This window comes from Carcharodon carcharias, chromosome 8, assembly GCF_017639515.1.
Source record: "Carcharodon carcharias isolate sCarCar2 chromosome 8, sCarCar2.pri, whole genome shotgun sequence".
Classification (NCBI taxonomy): domain Eukaryota; kingdom Metazoa; phylum Chordata; class Chondrichthyes; order Lamniformes; family Lamnidae; genus Carcharodon; species Carcharodon carcharias.
Genome location: NC_054474.1, coordinates 97,159,735 through 97,179,634, shown reverse-complemented (window position 1 = coordinate 97,179,634; position 19,900 = coordinate 97,159,735). Strand labels below are relative to the sequence as shown.

General features: G+C 45.4%; 1 protein-coding gene across 1 annotated transcript in view; it reads right to left on the bottom strand.

Moving 5' to 3' along the window:
• Window positions 1-13,418: 13,418 nt before the first annotated feature.
• LOC121281473 (fibroblast growth factor 18-like) overlaps window positions 13,419-19,900 on the bottom strand; it is a 197,846-nt gene continuing 191,364 nt past the window's right edge. Inside the window, exon 7 of the mRNA XM_041194418.1 lies at window positions 13,419-13,685. Coding sequence (XP_041050352.1) covers window positions 13,419-13,685 — 267 coding nt within the window. The remainder of the gene's footprint in view (window positions 13,686-19,900) is intronic.

Here is a 19,900-nt window from a genome sequence, read left to right as displayed (position 1 = left end):
TATGGGCTACTTGCCTTTATTAGCCGAGGCATAGAATATAAGAGCAGGGAGGTTACGCTGAAACTGTATAAAACGCTGGTTAAGCCACAGTATTGCGTGCAGTTCTGTAATCCGCATTATAGGAAGGGTGTGATTGCATTAGAGAAAGTGCAGAGGAGATTTACCAGGATGCTGCCTGGGCTGGAGAGTTTTAGTTATGAGGAGAGATTGGATAGACTGGGGTTATTTTCACTGGAGCAGAGGAGATTGAGGTGTATAAAATTATGAGGGACATAGATAAGGTAGACAGGAAAGAACTTTTCCCCTTGGTGGAGGGATCAATAACCAGGGGGCATAGATTTAAGGTAAGGGGCAGGAGGTTTAGAGGGGATGTGAGGAAGAATTTTTTCACCCAGAGGGTGGTGGGAATCTGGAACTCACAGCCTGAAAGGGTGGTAGAGGCAGAAACCCTCATAACATTTAAGAAGTATTTGGATGCGCACTTGCGATGCCATGGCATACAAGGCTATGGGCCTTGTGCTGGAAAATGGGATTAGAATAGTTAGGTACTTGTTTGACCGGTGCAGACTCAATGGGCCGAAGGGCCTTTTTCTGTGCTGTAGACCTTTATGACTATGACTCCATGACTCTATCTCTGTCCTAAATGATCAGCTCAATATCCTGAGACTATGCCCCATTGTTCTTGATTCCTCAGCCAGGGAAACAACTTCCCAGTGTCTACCATTCAAGCCCCTTCAGAACCTTGTACATTTCAATGAAATCTCCTCTCATTCTTCTAAATGCCAGAGAATATAGGCCCAATTTACTCAGCCTCTCATCATACGACAACCCCCTCATCCCAATTACTAATCTAGTGAACCTTCTCTGTACTGCCTCCAATGCAAGTACAATCTTTCTTATATGTGGTGAACAAAACTGCACACAGTACTGCAGCTGTGGTATCAGAAAAGCCTGGTACAATTGTCGCAAAACTTCTTTATTCTTACTCCAATACCCTTGCAAGGTCAACATGCCATTTGCCTTCCTAATTGCTTGCTGTATCTGCATGCTAACTTTCTGCATTCCTTCTACAAGCACATCAAAGGTTCCCTGTACATCAACGTTTACAAGTTTCACACCTTTCAGAAAATATCCTGCTTTTATATTCTTGTGATCAAAATGAATAACCTTACGCTTTACCCACATCTTGTTGCCCACTCGCTTAACCTGTCTATATCTCTTTGCAGCCTCTCTGTGACCTCCTCTCAGCTTACATTTACACCCAGCTTTGTGTCTTCAGCTAATTTAGATGTATTACTCACCGTCTCTTCATCTAAGTCATTAACCTAGATTATAAATCGCTGAGGTTCCGGCACTGATTCTTGTGGCACTCCATTAGTCACAGCCGGCCAATTTGAAAATGCCCCATTTATGCCTCTTCTTTGCTTCCAGTCCGTTAACCAATCCTCCATCCATGCGAATGTATTATCTCAACTCCATGAGCCCTTATCTTGCATATTAACATTTTGTGTGGCATCTTATTATATTTCTTTTTGGATATTCCTCCATTCTGCTTCGTATCTTCCATTCCCCCATCCATGCTCCCTCAAATCTTCCAGGCCGCCCCCCCCCACCCCCACCATGTCCCATATGCCCTTCCATCCCTCCCATGCATCCCCCATGCCCATTCACTCAGTATCCACGATGAACAGAACTCATGAGCCATATAATAACACTGGAAAATCTTTGAAATGCTCCGGAAATAAAAAAAAACAATCAACCATTCAAACTGCTCTTGAAAAAAAATGTCCTCTTAGAAGATCATAGCCATTTAAACCTCTCTTGAAAAAAAATCACTCCCTTATCTAAAGCATTCATTAATCTGCCAGGTTGCAGAACTGGAGCCTTCAACAAACCCATAGGCCCATTTCCTAAATTTTGGTTTAGGTAGAGATCTGAAGAATCATCAATCACATTGAGTTGCCACAATTACCACCATTATCACCAGGGTATTGAAGAAAGAAAAGATTACAGGGATGGATGAAGAGAAACACTTGTAAGGACTGATGAATCTAACCGCTCAGACATGGATCCCATCAGGCAAGGCTCGGTCTGCTCTCAGGTAGACATGAAAATCCCACAGACACTATTTGAAGGAGAGCAGTGAAGTTTCCCCCAATGTCCTGGCCAATTTTTATCACTCAGCCAACATCAAATTTGCTTCCTTTTCCTTTATTACAATGGTGACAATGGCCTGGATTTTCATCCTTGAGGCAGATAGCGGGAGTCAGGAAAATTCCTACCACAACCCTCCCACCTTGGGAGAAAGTACCTGCAAAGAAGGAATCTTAAACAAAAACAAAAACAGAATTACCTGGAAAAACTCAGCAGGTCTGGCAGCATCGGCGGAGAAGAAAAGAGTTGACGTTTCGAGTCCTCATGACCCTTCAACAGAACTTGAGATCTTCATTGCCAGTGGTTGGGTGTTGGCTGCAGCTGGGCCAGTTGACCTGGGAAAGAGGTTGGAGGCAGCCACAGGCTGCTGTGTGTGGAGATGGGCTGTTTAAAAGGTCAGTCTCAATGCTATGGGACGTTGTCTCAGTTATAGTGGAAAAAGTAAGGCACTCTAGTCCTCACTCCCACACCTCCTCAACACCACACACTCCCCATGTCCTATCTATGCTACCTTATGCCTCTCTGCACACACCCCATGGCCCCTGAAGCCTCCTATGCTGAGCTGTGACACTTCCATGCCTCTTACATGTTCTTGGCTTAGAGCCCAGACATGCATTAGAGTACTAAAACATCTAAGCACCAGAGAAAACATTGCTCTATTGACAGCTCTGGCTTTCTGATCTCTGCTGTCAATTACAAAATGTTCATTTCCAAAGGTTAAGAGGTTTCAATTGCTTGCCTTTTCAGCTACTGATACTTTAAAGGGTCTGGATGATTAACACTTTTATTGCCCTATAGTAAAATGATGTTATCTAACCTAGTGGAAAGTTATGAATTAATTACATTTTAAAGCTTTTTGTAAAAAGGCAGAGCTTTCCCAGATTTACACCAAGTACGGTAGTGGGCAGGTAAAACAATGTGTTACCCCATGGCTATGATGGCGAGTTTTCATGCTGTATTGTCCCAATCCTGCCATATTATATATGCACTCCCGGGAAACACACCGTTACCATGACGAGCAGGGTCTCATTCACCCGCCTGCCATCACCTCGCTGCTGCACCATGCTGGGTGCCATATTTAAAGTCCAGCCGCAAGCACACCTCTCAGTGCTTCCAGGCCATGACTGCTGCAAAGAAGACATTACACTGAAAGGCAAAAAGACTGCAGCCCCGTCGTTCAGCAACGTGTCATTGCAACGCTTTTTGGATGCTGTGGAGTCCCGCCAGGATGTCCTGTACCCCCGCTCTGGCCATAGGATGGGCAACAACATCATTAATCTGGCTTGAGAGGTGGTGGCAGTGGTGGTCAGTGCCAATGCCCTTCAAAAGAGGACAGCCACCCACTGCAGGGAAAGTCACTCTTCTCATCACTCTCAACTCTCACACTCACAAACCCATCAAACATCCATAGGGCCCACACTCACTGCCAGTTCAAGGGACATCACCATTCACTCTCCCACACACACCTTCATTTCCTCATCCTATCAATGGGACCACTCACCACCCACACATGCCAGACGTACTTATCATCTGGCCTGGCAGGCGTCCTGCTTACACTCTCCCCATCTCTATCCATGCAGGATAAGCTGGCACAAAACAAGAGGGAGAAATCACAGATTGGTGGAAGAATGCCTCAAATCAAGGTCCTCACGGACTTTGAAAACAGGGCCAACCAGCTGGCCGGTGATGATCTGGACTGTTCCACTGCTTACGGTGAGGTCGGCGCTGCTCTACCAAGTGAGGGTCCAGCAGTGCAACATCCATCAGACAACCATCTGAGTGATGTGTCCTCTTTCACAATAGTTCTCTCTCTTTCCTTTCGCAGGCACATCTGCCAAACAGCTGACAGAGTTCATGACCCAGGGCCTCCAATCAAGTCCCAAAGAAACCTCTGAAGAGGAATCTGAAGGCACCCTCCTTGAAGTCCCATCACGGCACTCAGCCACACCCTCCACCAGCACAGAGACACACACCTTGGTGGGACCTAACTTTAGAACAGACTCGAGATCACAATCTGGTGAGCACATCGCTATGTCTGATCCACAGCAGACAGAGGCAGGGACTTCCCAGGTATCCAGCACTCAGAGGGCTGCTGGAGGCCAGAACATTGCTGAGTTTGAGTCAGTTTATGAGCCTCTGCTCTTGGTCATGTCGCAGTTGCAGGAGCTGCAAAGGCAAACTCGGAATATCAGGAAGGGATGTCCTCTGCACTGCTCAGATTTCAAGGCACAATGGAGGAGTCCGTCTGCCTTCAGGCTGAGGTAATGGCACCGGCATATCAATGCACCAAGGTCAACACTGGTTAGGATGGTGGCTGCCATGGAAACCTTGATCCAGGACATCACTGCTGCATGGGGTCAACTCCATCGCTGACTCCATAGTTGGCCCCTGCCAATGTCAATGCGAGAGGGGTGCTGGGCAGCTTGATCTCACTCCAGCTACCCCTTCTCCTCAAGGAGTTAGCCTGGGACCCCCAGGCACCCATAAGGTGAAAGATCAGCAGGTACACACTCCGAGCCCATCTACCCAGACGATTCCAAGAGTGTCCGGCCCATCCGCATCCCCTCTTCCTGTGACCTTAGCAGCTCCAGCTCCACAGGCTGAGGAGGGAGCTACTGCCACACAGCAGGACCCTGAAAGCAGGCCGGGGCCCTCCAGCTCTCGGCCCTCCAGAGGACGTCAACCAAAGTCATCACAGACAGGGCGTCACAGTCAGCAGGCTGCCTCCACCTCCACTGTGGATGTCCGCGGAGCACCAAGACATAGCAGCAGGGTTAGGACAGTTAAGAAGCATTAGTTGCACAGCCTAGGCACGGGTGTTAATCACTTGTACAAACTGTTCACTATTGTCAATAAACTCCCAAGAATGTCTCCCTGCCAATGGTTCCTTGTTCTGATGAGCAGTGTTCTTGTCACTCAGATGTGAAATCTTTCTGCACAAGATAAAGGCAGGTGTCTCAGTCCAGGGTCTCTTCCCTGTGCTCTGTGCAGCCTTCAGACCACAGTGGTCCAGCCTCACACTCCCTGGAAACATTACTAATGCCTGCACCTCAGCGGTGCTGGTCGTTGCTGCCAGATTGTCGTGGGCAGGCGCCACAGAGTTCTCTCATTCTCTCTGTGTGCTCTCAGCACCTTTAAGGTAGATCTGGCCCCCATCTCTTCAGCATCTGTGACCAGTGGCGCTGTGCTCCTGAAGGGCTCAGGTGCTGAAGGCTGACAAAGGATCAGATGCACTTAACGTTTCATGGCTGCATCTCCATGACAGGACCATTCTATCAGAGGGCATGTGCACTGTCATAAGTCAGACTGGAGTCAAACGTTCACAGATGCAATGTGAGGATCTATGGGGTCACCTCACTGCATGTCGTCATCATCCTCCACAAATCTAGCAGCTATAAGGCCTCCTGAGTGCGCCTGCCTCGTCTGGCCAGTGTGAGGGCCTCATTGCCATCATCCTCACCTTCAAGAACCTCCTCACCCTCAGTCCCGTTGGCACCCTCCTCATTGGAGGAGACGTGCAGCTCCTCCATCTCCTCCTCAGCCAGCTACTCTCCCTGTTGCAGCGCCAGGTTGTAAAGGGTACAGCAGACAATGACGCTGTGTGACACCCTCTGCGGGCTGTATTGCAGGGCTCCACCATACCGGTCCAGGCACTGTAACCTCATCTTCAGCATCCTGATGGTTTGCCCCATCAAGTTGCAAGTTGCAGCATGAGCCTCATTATACCTTCGCTCTGCTGCAGTCTGAGGCTGCTGCACGGGTGTCATCAGCCACGTTCTCTGAGAGTAGCCCTTGTCCCTGAGGAGCCATCCCTGCAGCTTCTGTGGACCCTGGAAGACCCCAGGGTTCTGTGACCGACTGAGAATGTAGGAGTCATGCACATTCCCTGGAAACTGCGCAGACCTGCAGGGTGCGTTTCTGATGGTTGCACATCAGCTGCACATTCAGTGAATGGAACCCCTGCTGTTAATATAGTTCACCGTGTGTTGCAGTGGAGATCTGTGCACCACATGAGTGCACTCGATTGCACCCTGAACCTGTGGGAAACCCAAGATCCTTGCAAATCCAATCGCTCTTGCATCCTGGCTCTACTGATCCCAGGCGAAATGTACAAAGTTGTGTGCTCTCAAGAAGATGGCATCCGTGACCTCATGGAAGTATTTGTGGGCGGAGGCTTGTGATATCCCACAGAGGTCACCTGTGAAGCCCTGAAAGGAGCCACTGGCATAGAAATTGAGTACTGCGATTACTTTCATGGCCACTGGCAGTGAATACACTCCATGTCCATGTGGCACCAAATCTTGCAGTAGCTGGCAGATGCAACCGACCAGTTCCCTAGACATGCACAGTCTGCAGCAACACTGGTTCTCAGTCATCTGCGGGAATGACAGGCGGTATCTAGCGATGTCTCACTGTGGCTTTTCACCAGCATGTGCAGGAGCCCCAGCCATACCTTCTTCCTGAGATTGCTGCTCCTGCCTCTGTGCAGCCAGGAGCCTCAGTCGCTCTCTTCTGCATTGTCTTCACTCTCTATAGGCCATCAGGCATACAGCTAATTCACCAGGCTCCATGATCCTGATGTACTCCTCCTGCAGGATGAAAGAGAGAGACACGTGGTTAGCATGGGGGTACTAGGAACCTGTCCTGGTTAAGTGTGAAGGCCCCTTAATGCTTCCCAGAGAGTGCTGGTCACCACTTGAATGGCCAGTTTACTGCACTGCATGGCTGCCCGAAACCCCACCCACCTCTGCCCCACTCCACATAACTGATTGGAGGCAGCTTTGCATTGGACTGCATGCTGTGCTCTCAGCTCAGGTGCAGGCATTCTCCTAACCCGCACTGCAAGGCTGCACTGTTAGCTTGAACCATGGCGGGGACTGGTCCAAACTGGATGCTGACATTGCAAGGGGCTGTGAGCACCTCCACCAATGACTGCTCCATGGCTAGCTTTAGCAAGGAGATGGTACAACGTGTGCAGTCGTCCAACTGTTCTGCAGCCCACTAAAACGCTCATGACTTTGCAGTCTGTGCCAGGGTGGGTGGGGTTTTGGTGTGGGAATACGGGGTGTGAAAAGCTCTGGAGCACTTGGTGGCACTTTGATGCCTCTGTATTGCTTGTGTGGGCAGATATGTTAGAGGCCACATCATATCAATGCGATTGCACTTGAATTGTCTCAGTTGCAGAGGAACAGTCATTTTCTATAGGCTTCTCTCATGCATGGCCACTTCCCTCGCCCATCCAACCACTCCCCCACCCCAAATGCTATGCACCATATTCAATGGCAGGGCTTCCCTTGCAACCCACCCCCCACCACCCCCCACCCCCTACCCCCAACAGGTCACCTCAATGACTGGGCTAGCCTTAACACCGACCCCCAATAGGTCACCTCAACAACTGGGCTGCCCTTAAGCCCACCCCCATCACCCCTCAACCTTCAAATCCAACAGGCAACCCCGGTGACCCCTGTGCAACGTTACTGCGCACTCACCTCCGAGTGCCCCTCAAACTGCAGCCCGCCAAGTGCATGGCTTTTATGTGCTGTTGTGAAACACAATCCAGTGGAGTGGGACGATTCCAGCGGGCTGGCCTGATAATCATATGCTGATGTATTATAATGAGGTTCCGGATGTCCAATGGTGGGAAACGCAGCCCGCCATCAGCAGGCTGAGCGGACAATCATACCATATTGTCCGCTCATGATACCGATCACGCCCAACGCCAGCGGGCATGGAAAATTCTGCCTACAGTCTATACGGTTTATTTGTTCTATACAGTGTGTCGTGTGTCAATAGACATGGAAGTGCCATGGGTTGGCATGGAGGCAAGAGGGGCCATGGGTGGATGGGTGGAGGGGAATAGCTTGCCATAGGGGGCATGAGGGGCCATAGGCCTAGGTGGTGGAGCATAGCCTAGGATAGGGTCGATGAGGAGGACTTTTTTAAATTACCTTTGAGAAGGTTCCATTACACAGACTATATTTCACAACATCTGAGGTGCCATGAACCATGACTCTTTTAAAAACTGGCCCAAGTCCATGGAAATTGCAGAGGAGTGGAAGATGCCTATCTCCTCAATGATGCTGGCCAGGTTGGGAATGCCGGGTGCAGGCTTTGGCCCAAAACATCCCACACCCTTAAAAGGCCTTGGTGAAATTCAGAAAGCCCAGGAATGTGCTCAGAAATTCTGGTATCAGGTTTGAAGAAAATTGATGAAAATCCAGGCCTGTATGTGTAAATCATTATGGGATGTTCTGAGATTGTTCAAGGTGCTATATAAACATAAGTTCTTTCTTTCTTTAAGCATTGAGACACCATCAATGCCCCAGAGAAACACATATCCCTCCTGATTTTCATGAGTTCCCCTAATGTTCAGGTCACGGTAGCGATAGGGTTATGATATATGGGCTGGTAATCCAAAGACCTCAATTAACACTCCAGAGAATGAGTATGAATCCCATCGTGGCTGTTTGAGAATTTGAATTCAGTTTGAAAATTCTAGAAAGAAGCATGTCAATAAAAATGATCACAAACCTGTTGAATTATCAGTAAAAACCCAACAAAAAGGTCACTCATGACCTTTAGGGAAGGAAATCTCCTGTCCTACCTAATCTGGTCTATTTGGGAATCCAATCCTAAACCAATGTGGTTAACTCCCTCTGAAGTGGCCTAGCCAGCTATTCAGTTGCATCAAATGCTACCAGTGGTTCAAGGAGAGGATCCACCACCACCTCCTTATGAAAACTAGTGACGGACAATGAATTCTGGCCTTGCCAATGGCACCCACCTCCTGAGAGTGAATATTAAGAAAAATACTGTATTACTACAACGCAATATAAGAACAATCTTGGGCTTAAGGCAGCATCCCAAGTTTGCTTTCAACAAAACTTACATTTATATAGCACCTTTAATGTAATAAGATATTCCAAGACATTCCACAGGAGAATTATAAAACAAAACATGACACCGAGCCAAATAAGGAGCTATTAGGTCAGATGCCCAAAAGCTTGGTCAAAGGGTTTGGTTTTAAAAAGTGTCATCATGGACGAAAGTGAGGGAGAGAGGTGGAGAGGAGTAGGTAGCAAATTCTAGAGTTTAGGACCAAGTTAACTGAAGGCACAGCCACTAATGGTGCAGCAATTACAACTGGGAATGCACAAGAAGCCAGAATTATAGAAGCACAGGTATTTCAAAGGGACAAAGCCTGGAATATGGGGCATGAGGGGTAGCTGGAGGGTTTTAGCTTGGCAAGGTGAGGTCATTGGGAGGGTAAGGTCATAGAGGTATATGTAAAGGATGAGACTTTTAAAATCAAGATGTTGCTTGACCGGAAACCAATGTAGGTCAGTGAGCACAGGGGTGATAGGGGAATGGGACTTGCTGTGAGTTAAGACACAGGTAGCAGAGTTTTGGATGGCCTCAAGCCTACAGAAGAATAATATGTGAGAGCAGCCAGGGGTGCATTGGAATAGTCGAGTCTAGAGGTAATGAAGGCATGGATGAGAGTTCCAGTAGCAGATAAGATGAGGAAGGGGCAAAGTCAGGCCATGTTACAGAGGCGGAAATAGGCAGTCTTGGTGATGGCACAGATATGTAGTCGGAAGTTCATCTTGGGGCCAAATGTGACACCAAGATCGCAAACAGACTGGTCTAGGAGCAGATGGTGGTGGTGGTAATGTTACTAAACTAGTAATCCATAACTCAAGGCAAATGTTCTGCGTGGGTTCAAACCCTGCTACGGAATTTAAATTCAATTTTTTTTTTAAAAATCTGGAATTAAAAGCTAGCCTCAGTAATAGTGACCATGAAGTTATCATCAATTGTTGGAAAAACCCATCTGGCCCCCTTTAAGGAAAGATATCTGCCATCCTTACCAGGTCTGGCCTACATGTGACTCCAGATCCACAGCAGGGTTGACTCTTAAATTCCCTCCAAAATGGCCTAATAAACCACTCAGTTTAAAGGCAATTAGGGATGGGCAACAAATGCTGGCCTTGTCAGTGATGCCCGGATCCCATCAAAAGAAATCTCAGACTGTTGCCAGGGATAGGAATGGCATCAGTAATGAGGGAATGGAGTTCAGAGCAGGGAACAAAAACAATCAGTTCTACCAATATTAGACTGGAGAAAATTTCTGTTCAGCTGGTACTGGATGTCGGGTAAGCAGTCTGATAATTCAGCAAGTGTAGCAGTCGAGAGAGATGGTGATGCGGTAGAACCAGGTGCCGTCCATATGAGAACTAAAGTTGAGGGGCAGCATGTAGGGCTAGTTTACTTTTGTCAGTCACATAGGATGTTTTGATCAGGCTGGTGTATAACTTGGAACAGAACTTGGGGGTGATAGTGTTCCTACATGTCTACTGCCCTTGTCCTTCAAGGTGATGGAGATCATGGTCAGAATTTTCTGCCCGCCGAGCGGGCTGCCCCGACCCAATCTCCAGCGGGTGGGAAGCCGATCTCCGCCAGAGGGCCCCGCTGCCATTTTAAGTGGGTGGGCCAATTAAGGCCTGCCCAGAGTAATGCCTGGCAGGAAGCGCTATGCGCTCCCTGTGCGGGCAGAGCGGATTCCCCAAATGCGAGAGTGCGACCTTTCACGCATGTGCACAGAAGAGCGCACATCTCCCTGAGGCTAAGTGTTGCCTCAGGGAGATCGGTGACAGCTGTATAAACTTTAAAAATAGAAAAATAAAAAAATCCTTAACATGTCCCCCTCATGTGACAATGTCACACGAGATGGGACATGTTAATAAATTTCACTGAAACTTTAATAAACTTTTTTAAACACTACATGAAACCTCATCCCACTAGTGGATGAGGTTTCATGTTTTTTCAGAAGCCCTCCAGGGCTCCTGGCCTGCCCACCAACCTTAAGGTTGGACGGGCAGGTCCTTTAATTGTTTTAATTATCCTGTCAATGACTTCAATTGGTCATTGACAGGTTGGTGGACAGATAGCTGATTTCGCTCTGCCCCCACCTTCCTGAAGATTGGGGGTCCCCCCGACGTCATCCCGTGTCATTTTGCGCGGCGGCCGCCTGCTCGCCAATGGCAACATTCAGCCCCATGGGTTTGAGATGTGTTGTTGAAGAAGCCTTAGTGAGTTGTTACAGTATAGTTTATAGATGGTACACACTGCTGCCACTATGCGCTAGTGATGGAGGGAATGGATATTTAAGGCGATGGATGGACAGCTGATCAAGTCGGCTACTTTGTCATTGGCTGTGTTTACTGGCTTGCCATAAGATCTTCTCACAGTTTCACTGAGATTATTCTTCTCTATGCAATATTTGATTCATTTATTGCTAATTTAAGTTTATAACTTCTGGTCCTAGTTTTATAATTTAAAGTTTAGATTTTAATTTATAGTTTTATTTCAGTGAGGCTCCTTGGTTCTGGAATGTATAATTTTAACTCTTTTAGTCATACCTTATAGTGTTCTCATTGGCCTATTAATGCGAGTATAGTTCAGATGCAATTCTCTTAATTCATTTCCTTAGACTTTTCTGACTCAGAACATTGTGCACTCAAGCACCACTCTAGGAACTTGAGCACATAATCTAGGCTGACACTTTAGTGCAGTACTATAAAAGTGCTGCACTGTTAGAGGTACTGCCTTTCAGATGAGGGGTTAAACTGAGGACCTGTCTGCCCTCTGAGGTGGATGTAAAAAGTCCCATGGCACTATTATGAAGAATGGGGGTGTTGTCCCCAGCAGTCTGACCAATATTTATCTCAGCCAACATCTAAAAAGAGTACCTGGTTATTGCCATATTGCTGCTTGTGGGAGCTTGCTGTGCACAAACTGGATGCTGCATTTCCTACATTACAACAGTGAATACAATTCAAAAAGTATTTCACTGGCTGTACAGCAATTTGGAATGACCCAAGGTTATTTAAGGTGCTATTGAAATGCAAGTTTATTCTGACTTGAGACAGATCCCACTGTTACCAAAGTCCAATTATAGACCTGAAACCACGAGTTCTCCACTCTGATATTATACAACTCTAAATGGTTAGAATTTTAAAACTGGTGGAAGGTCATTTAAGAGTGAAAACTGGAAGCGCTTTTTCACACAAAGGATATTGGAACTCTGGAACTATCTCTGATGGCAGCATTTTCAGGGGTAAGAGGAAAACACTAAAGAAACCTTTTGAGATCTGCATAGTCCCACTGACTTTCAGTGCCATGAAACAGGGATGTTAAGGTTTAAAGTGCTGATGTGCTCGATTTTAACCTGAAAAGCTACTTAAAGTAGAAAGGCGAGGAAAACATGAGGCATTTAAACAGCGCCTTTCACAACCTCAGGATGTCCTAAACAGCTTCACAGCCAATGAAGAACTTGTGAATGACAGTCACTTTTGTAACGTAAGGAAATGCAGGATAACCTGTCTAACTGATTTCGGCTGAGGGACAAATGCTGGCCAGGATACTGGGCAGCACCCCGAAACTACAACAAACCAAGAGTCTGAAGAATATCTTACAGTTCAAGAGAGCACAGCAAGAAAATGTCATCAGCCCACCATTTACTGAAATCCAAGAGACAACTCTGAGCCCTCATCACCCATCGCAGTTCACATTAAAGATAAAACAAAGCAGAATATTTGCAAGACTTTGGGCAATGTTTTAAATATGCTCTCACATTTAATCACTGAGGCAGTATAGTTTGCTTCAAGGGATCTGTATTATACATAGAGATGAAATAAATATTTGCTCATAACACAGCTTTAACTGAAAAAGAATGTCTCTCTTTGATGTGTAGCAGCAATCTGTAGCACTGTCCAGAACAGAGGACAAGATACAGTCATATTTTGGAAAAAACAATAGTTTAGTTGCCTTGAGAAGCACTTGAGATCCAAGAAGGGTTTCCATTCATTGTATTTCCATACTGCAGAAGACCAATAGGCAACACCCCAGCTCCAGACAAGTCAGGCTTGTATATCCGTCAACTTTCTCGAGATATTTTTCTTTTCCCCTCAGAAAACTACCAATCTGTAAAAAGGGGCTGCCAGTTCCATTAGTTATATATTTCTATTTCTCTCTTCTCTCTAGTTTTTTTTGTTCCAATTGTTTAAATTGACAGCTTTCCTTTAAATAAGACAGGTTGATTACATTAAAAGGGTTGGAACAAATAGGTACAACTCTTCCCTTTCCCAGCACCCCCAACCTGTCATACAATATACAAAAATAGATCTTCCTTCTGTTTCTTATTTTATTAATAATAATGATGCAAAAATAATGCTCTGGGACAGTTCATGGTCTGAGTTCCTCTAACTGGAATTCAAAGGTCGTATTCGTTTAGTTCTCTTATTAACTGTGGTGAATTTAAATGGTGCCTGCGTCTCACCCTGGATCTTAGGGTATCTTTTCATGAAATGTACTTCTTGTTGGTTTTGTTGAGTTTTAGGCCCTTTCCTTGGCCTCCCCTTTTTGGTGAAACCTACGTACCAGCCCATATATTTCGCAGACATCAGGGCAGTGTAGTTGTTTTCCAGAACTATCTCTATGAAGACACACTCCTTGCTTCTGTCACTGAGCTGCATGAAATGGAAAAATAAAAGGAAAATGTTAGCAGTTTTCTGCATCAGGAATTGTTGCACCCTTTCCCCTCACCCCCTTCCCTATCCCTCACTCTCTGCTTCATGGTGCTCAGACCTGGTTCAGAATGCTCAGCAAGAGGTAAGAATAGAGCCAACCGAACCTGTGTAGTTTTTCAGTGAGTGTTTGCAGCGGTATTCAGCAATAAAAAAATAAAAGAGTTCATTGACAGCAACCTGAGCCTATATCCCACCACTCTATCTTCCTACAGCTCATGATTTTGAACGGGGCAAAGGCAACCTATTGTCACTCTTCATCTGTCTTTGTAGTGCCTTGATTCTCCCACTGATTATGACTCTTTCTTTGTGAACTTCTAGTCTATGGTAGCCTCTTGATGCTGTGTAGGAGGCAATCATGCAGAGACAGAGTGGGGAGGCACTTACTCTTGTTATATCACTCCATGACAATTAGTTTAGGACATCACTGCATTAAGCTGGTGTACTCTCTGTTTAGTTTTCTACTGATGCAATATTTGCTCTACCTTCTTTAGAAATTTGAGGGAGTGTGCAAAGAAGAGATGAGAACAGAGTAAAAGCATTTTGAAGAGAGAGACCATAGATGTGACAGCAACATGTATAAAGGGTTAAAGAGAAAATCAAGATGAATAGCCACTAACAGCCATTTAGATGCCTCCTCATTGGATAAATTGTGTTCCACATTTCAGCATCTTCAGCATCTTGTCTCTTCCTCCTTCTCTTTCTTCTTCTCTCTTTCCTTCTCATAGAAACATAGAAGCATAGAAAATAGGAGCAGGAGTAGGTCATTAGGCCCTTCGAGCCTGCTCCACCATTCAATATGATCATGGCTGATCCTCTATCTCAATGCCATACTCCCACTCTCTCCCCATACCCTTTGACTCCTGTGGAAGAATAAAATACATCTATACTTGTGAGAGAAATAAACTTAAAATCCATGTAGATTGTAGAATGTCCCCAAACAGTCACGCAGCCAGCACATAAATTAGCAAATCAAAGGGCCAGTGCTACCTTCCCAGACTAAGAGGCTCCAGATGTCAGATACAGTGGCAAAATCTAAGGGAAAAAAAATTATTGTGTGTGCATTGCCCAGGATATGTAACCATTAACACTATCTATTTGCTGAACCATCCACATTGTCCTGTCTACTTGCTAAACCATTGACATTGTCTTGTCTAATCATTAAATCATTGACACTGGTCGCTATCCTTTGAAGCCATTTGAAAGTATTGTAATTGCCCAAGTTTCTGTCATAAACCTTTTGCTATATCTATGTGTGTAAAGAAGCGTTAGTCAGAGTGTCAGCTAGCTCCACTGTAAGCTGCTGGGCTCTCCATGATATTACGATTTTAATAAAAGGCTTCCGAGACAAACCTCCTGGGTCTGAGTGTTCACTCCAATTTCCGCGACACTCCCATTAGTGTCTAGAAAACTATCTATTTCCTTCTTAAATATATTCAGCGGCTTGACCTCCACATCCTTCTGTGTTAGAGAATTTCACAGGTTCACCACCCTCTGAGTGAAGAAATTTCCCCTCATCTCAGTCCTGAATGGTCTGCCTTGTATCCTGAGATTGTGACCCCTTGTTCTAGACCTCCCAGCCAGAGGAAACATTATCCGTGCATCCAGTCTGTCCAGCCCTGACAGAATTTTATACATTTCAATGAGATCTCCTCTCATTCTTCTAAACTCCAGTGAATGCAGGCCTAGTCGGCCTAATCTCTCCTCATACAACAAACCTGCCTCCCAGGAATCAGAGTGGTGAACCTTCACTGCACTCCCTCTATGGAAAGTATATCCTTTCTTAGATAAGGAGACCAAAGCTGCCCGCAGTACTCCAGATGTGGTCTCACCAAGGCCCTGTACAACTGCAGTAAGGCATCCTTGCTCCTGTACTCAAGTCCTTTTGCAATGAAGGCCAACAAATTATTTGCCTTCCTAACTGCTTGCTGCACCATCATGTTTGCTTTCAGTGACTGGTGGACAAGGACACCCAGGTGTCTTTGTGCATCAACATTTCCCAATCTATCACCATTTAAATAACGCCCTGCCATTCTGTTTTTCCTACCAAAGTGAGTAACTTCGCACTTATCCACGTTATACTGCATCTGCCATGTATTTGCCCCTTCACTCAACTTGTCTAAATCACCTTGAAGCCTCTTCACATCCTCCTCATCACTCACATTCCCACCTAGTTTTGTGTCATCAGCAAACTTGGAAATATTACAATTGGTTCCCTCAACCAATTCATTGATATATATTGTGAATATATATATATTTTCCTGCTCGCCTTCCTTTCCATGCCAAATGGCACATGAGGTAACCCATTCCTTACATTAAATAAAAGCAAAAAACTGCGGATGCTGGAAATCCAAAACAAAAACAGAAACGGAAATACCTGGAAAAACTCAGCAGGTCTGGCAGCATCGGCAGAGGAGAGCACAGTGACTCAAAACGTCAACTGTGCTCTCCATTCCTTACATTGTTTTCTACATCAAGCAGATCATGATTTGGGTTGTTTCTGAAATGCATACTCTTTTTAATTGGATGCACCAATATATACTGACTCACAAAGATCTACCAGGAGGTGTAGGAAGCGAAGGATGGGGGGTCATCAGTCCACTCCCATTAGACACAAGTTCCACATGTGATGTTAACCCAGGACTCTGAGACCAGTGTTCACCTGGACAAGGCATTATATGTATTTTTTTGTTAATTTGTTCACAGCATGTGGGCATCGCTGGCTAAGCTAGCAATGATTGCCCATCCCTAATTGTCCTTGAGAAGGTGGTGATGAGCTGCCTTCTTGAACCATTTCAGTCCTTGTGGTGTAGGTACACCTATAGGGCTGTTAGGGAGGGAGTTCCAGGATTTTGTCTCAGCAACAGTGAAGGAACAGCTTAAAGTTTAAAGTTACGACGGGGTGTGGCTTGGAGGGGAATGTGCAGGTGGTGGTGTTCTCGTGTATCTGTTGCCCTTGTCCTTCGAGGTGATAGACGTCGTGGGTTTAGAAGGTGCTATCGAAGGAGCTTTGGTGAGTTGCTGCAATGTATCTTGTAGATGGGACTCACTGCTGTCACTGTGTGTTGGCGGTGGAGGGAGTGAATGTTTAAGGTAGTGGATAGGGTGCCAATCAAGTGAGCTACTTTGTTCTGGATGGTGCTGAGCTTCTTGAGTGTCATCCAAGCAAGTGGGGAGTTTTCCATCACACTCCTGACTTGTGCCTTATAGATGGTGGACAAGCTTTGGGGAGTCAGGAGGTGAGTTACTCACCATGAGATTCCTAGCCTCTGACCTGCTCTTGTAGCCACAGTATTTTTATGGCTAGTCCAGTTCAGTTTCTGGTCAATGGTAACCCCCCAGGGGGTTGATAATGAGGGATTCAGCGATGGTAATGCCTGAATGTCAAGAGGAGATGATTAGATTCTCTCTTGTTGGTGATGGTCTTTGCCTGGCACTTGTATGGCGCAAATATTACTTGCCACTTATAGCCCAAGCCTGAATGTTGGCATGTCTTCCTGCATATGGACATGGACTGTTTCAGTACCTGAGGAATCGCGAATGGTGCTGAACATTGTGTAATCATTAACGAACATCCCCATGTCTGACCTTACGATAGAGGAACATCAAAGGTTATTGTGAAAAATAAAAGCTCATGGTGTAGGGGGTAATATATTGGCATGGGTAGAAGATTGGCTGGTTGAGTCTGGTTACTGTAGCCCCAGTTCAGTTTACTCTAAATTCAGGGTTCTTTAGTGCAGCCTTGGTAAACGGAATGCAGCTGACTAACTGTGTGAAGACTTAGGGTTTGGTGAGAGAGGAGAGTTTAAGTGTTAATTTTGTTCTTAAATTTTGCTCTTAAAACCTAGTCTGTAATTAGCAGTAACTGGAAAGTACTGTGTTATCAGGCTAAGTATTTCTTTCTTGCACGTTAGACAGGATAAATTCACTCTCAGCTGTAGGAGCCGAGTAGTTAATTAGCTAAATGGTTGAATCTGGTTATTGTAGCTCCAGTTCAGTTTATTATAAATTCAGGGTTCGGTGAAGGTTAGGGGAGTGTGGGGGAAAGTACAGGTTTGTATCCTTTTTCTATCTGTCTCACCCCATAGAAATTGGTTCTTGTTCTACCACAGGGAAAAGAGCTAACTGTCTGGTAAATATCTGGTAAGTGGTTAAGTTCAATCCTATCCCTAAGATTTAAAATAGTACACAAATTGGTGGTAAAGTTAATAAAATATATAAGAAACCAACATAAATAATTGATTAATATAATTAAGTAATTATTTAAAACACATTAAGGATGGCTGGACAGGTGATGTGTCAAGGCTGCAGCATGTGGGAGCTCCTGGATAACATTGTGATCCAGGGCAAACACGTCTGCAGAAAGTGTTTGAGGCTTGAGGAACTTTGACTCAGAGTCATTGAGCTGGTGGCTGAACTGCAGACTCTGTGACACATCAGGGAGGGGGAAACTTACCTGGATGCTTTATACCAGGAGGCCGTCACACCACTTAGGATAGGGTCTTCTGATTTGGTCAGTGGCCAGGGGCAGAAGGGTGCGACTGTGAGTGAGGCAGATAAGGTTAGAGAAATGAATGCATGGCTCAAAGACTGTGAGAGAAATGGGTTCTGGTTCATGGGGCGCTGGCACCAGTATTGGGGAAAGTGGGATCTGCACCATTGGGATGGTCTACACTTGAACCATGCTGGGGCTGCTGTCCTTGCAAGCCACATGACTAGGCAAGTAGAGAGGATTTAAAACTAAATAGTGGGGGCAAGGGATCAAATCTGGGAAGATGTAGTAAACCATAAAGTAGAGACAAGGCAAGAGAGTGTTAGGAAATAGTTTAAGAACAGTATATTTGTATTTGTAGGTGTTAGAAATGAGTTTTAGCTTTAAAGTTTAAGTTTGATTTGTATTTCTGTATTTGTGTGTTAAGAAAAGGTCAAATTGAGTTTTATTTTTGCTTTAAAAAGTTCCTGCAATGCTAATAAGAGTCTTAAGACTGGTGCAGCTAAGTTAAACAAACAAGAGTAGAGAAACTGGGCTATTGCCTAGCAACAGGGTTCCGGAGAGGCAGGTTACCTCCCACAGACACACAAACACAAGAACTAGAAACAGCAGTTTAATTTGGAAGGTGCTTATCTTCAGTTGGTTTTGAAAGTGTCTGCCAGGATAGACTGGAGCAAAGGGGACAGATAGCCAGTCCCAAGCTAAAGAAAAGACCCCAAAATCCAGGGGAATGGAACAGGAAGTCCCAAGAAGACCTTTTAGTCAAAGGGAAGGAGTGGAACCTGTTAACAGGAAAAGGTCCTGTTAAGTGAAGTTAGGAGTGAGGGGCAGAGAGGAAGGCCCCAAGTTCAGATTTAAAGAGAAAAAAAGCAGCAGAAAGCAGATTTAAAGCAAGAATAGCTTGCAAGAAGCAAGAAGGTTCAATGAGACGGCTGAAGGTCTGTAACTCTTCGCTATGGGCATGTAAAGCAGTGGTGTTCTGTTGATGGCTGAGTCGGTGAGGGAGAGTGCATGGAAGACAGGAAAGAAGAACATAAGGAAAATTTGAAACCCTGGAGGTGAACCTTCACGGAAGTCATCAGAGAAAGCGTCGGTTTGGGAGAAGTTTCCAAAGTGAGTTCTTGGAGAGTGGAGATTGGAAACCCTTGTGTGACTGATGGAGTGTAGTGAGACCGGTTAGCTCATGGTGGGACAAGCATCTGGGGAGAGCTGATGAGTTCCATAACATCTGGATGAGGTAACATCTGTCATTTGGTTTCAAAGTGTGGTGTATCTGACCACGGGTCACCTTATCTACGATGTACTTACTGTGAACATTAGAGGATAAGATAGTTTTTGTAACTTGTGTTAACCTTACAAATCTGTATATATCTGTAAAGGTACAGTTGTGTGTGAAGGAGCATTGTAATATAGTTTAGCTTTTCTTGTTAAATAAACGTTTTATTCTTTTGTTAAAAGTTCATTAGCTGACTCCGGTGACTCTGTTCAGTAGCCACTCTCCACATATCTGAACAAACAAATAAAAGTTATGACCTATCAAGCTAGGTTCCATCCTGGGATCAGGCTTGTCCAGTGGTAACTTCAGCTGGGGATCATAACAAGAAGAAGATACTAATATTGGAAATGAAAAACAGACTGTGACAAGAAGGGAAAGAGAGTACAATTC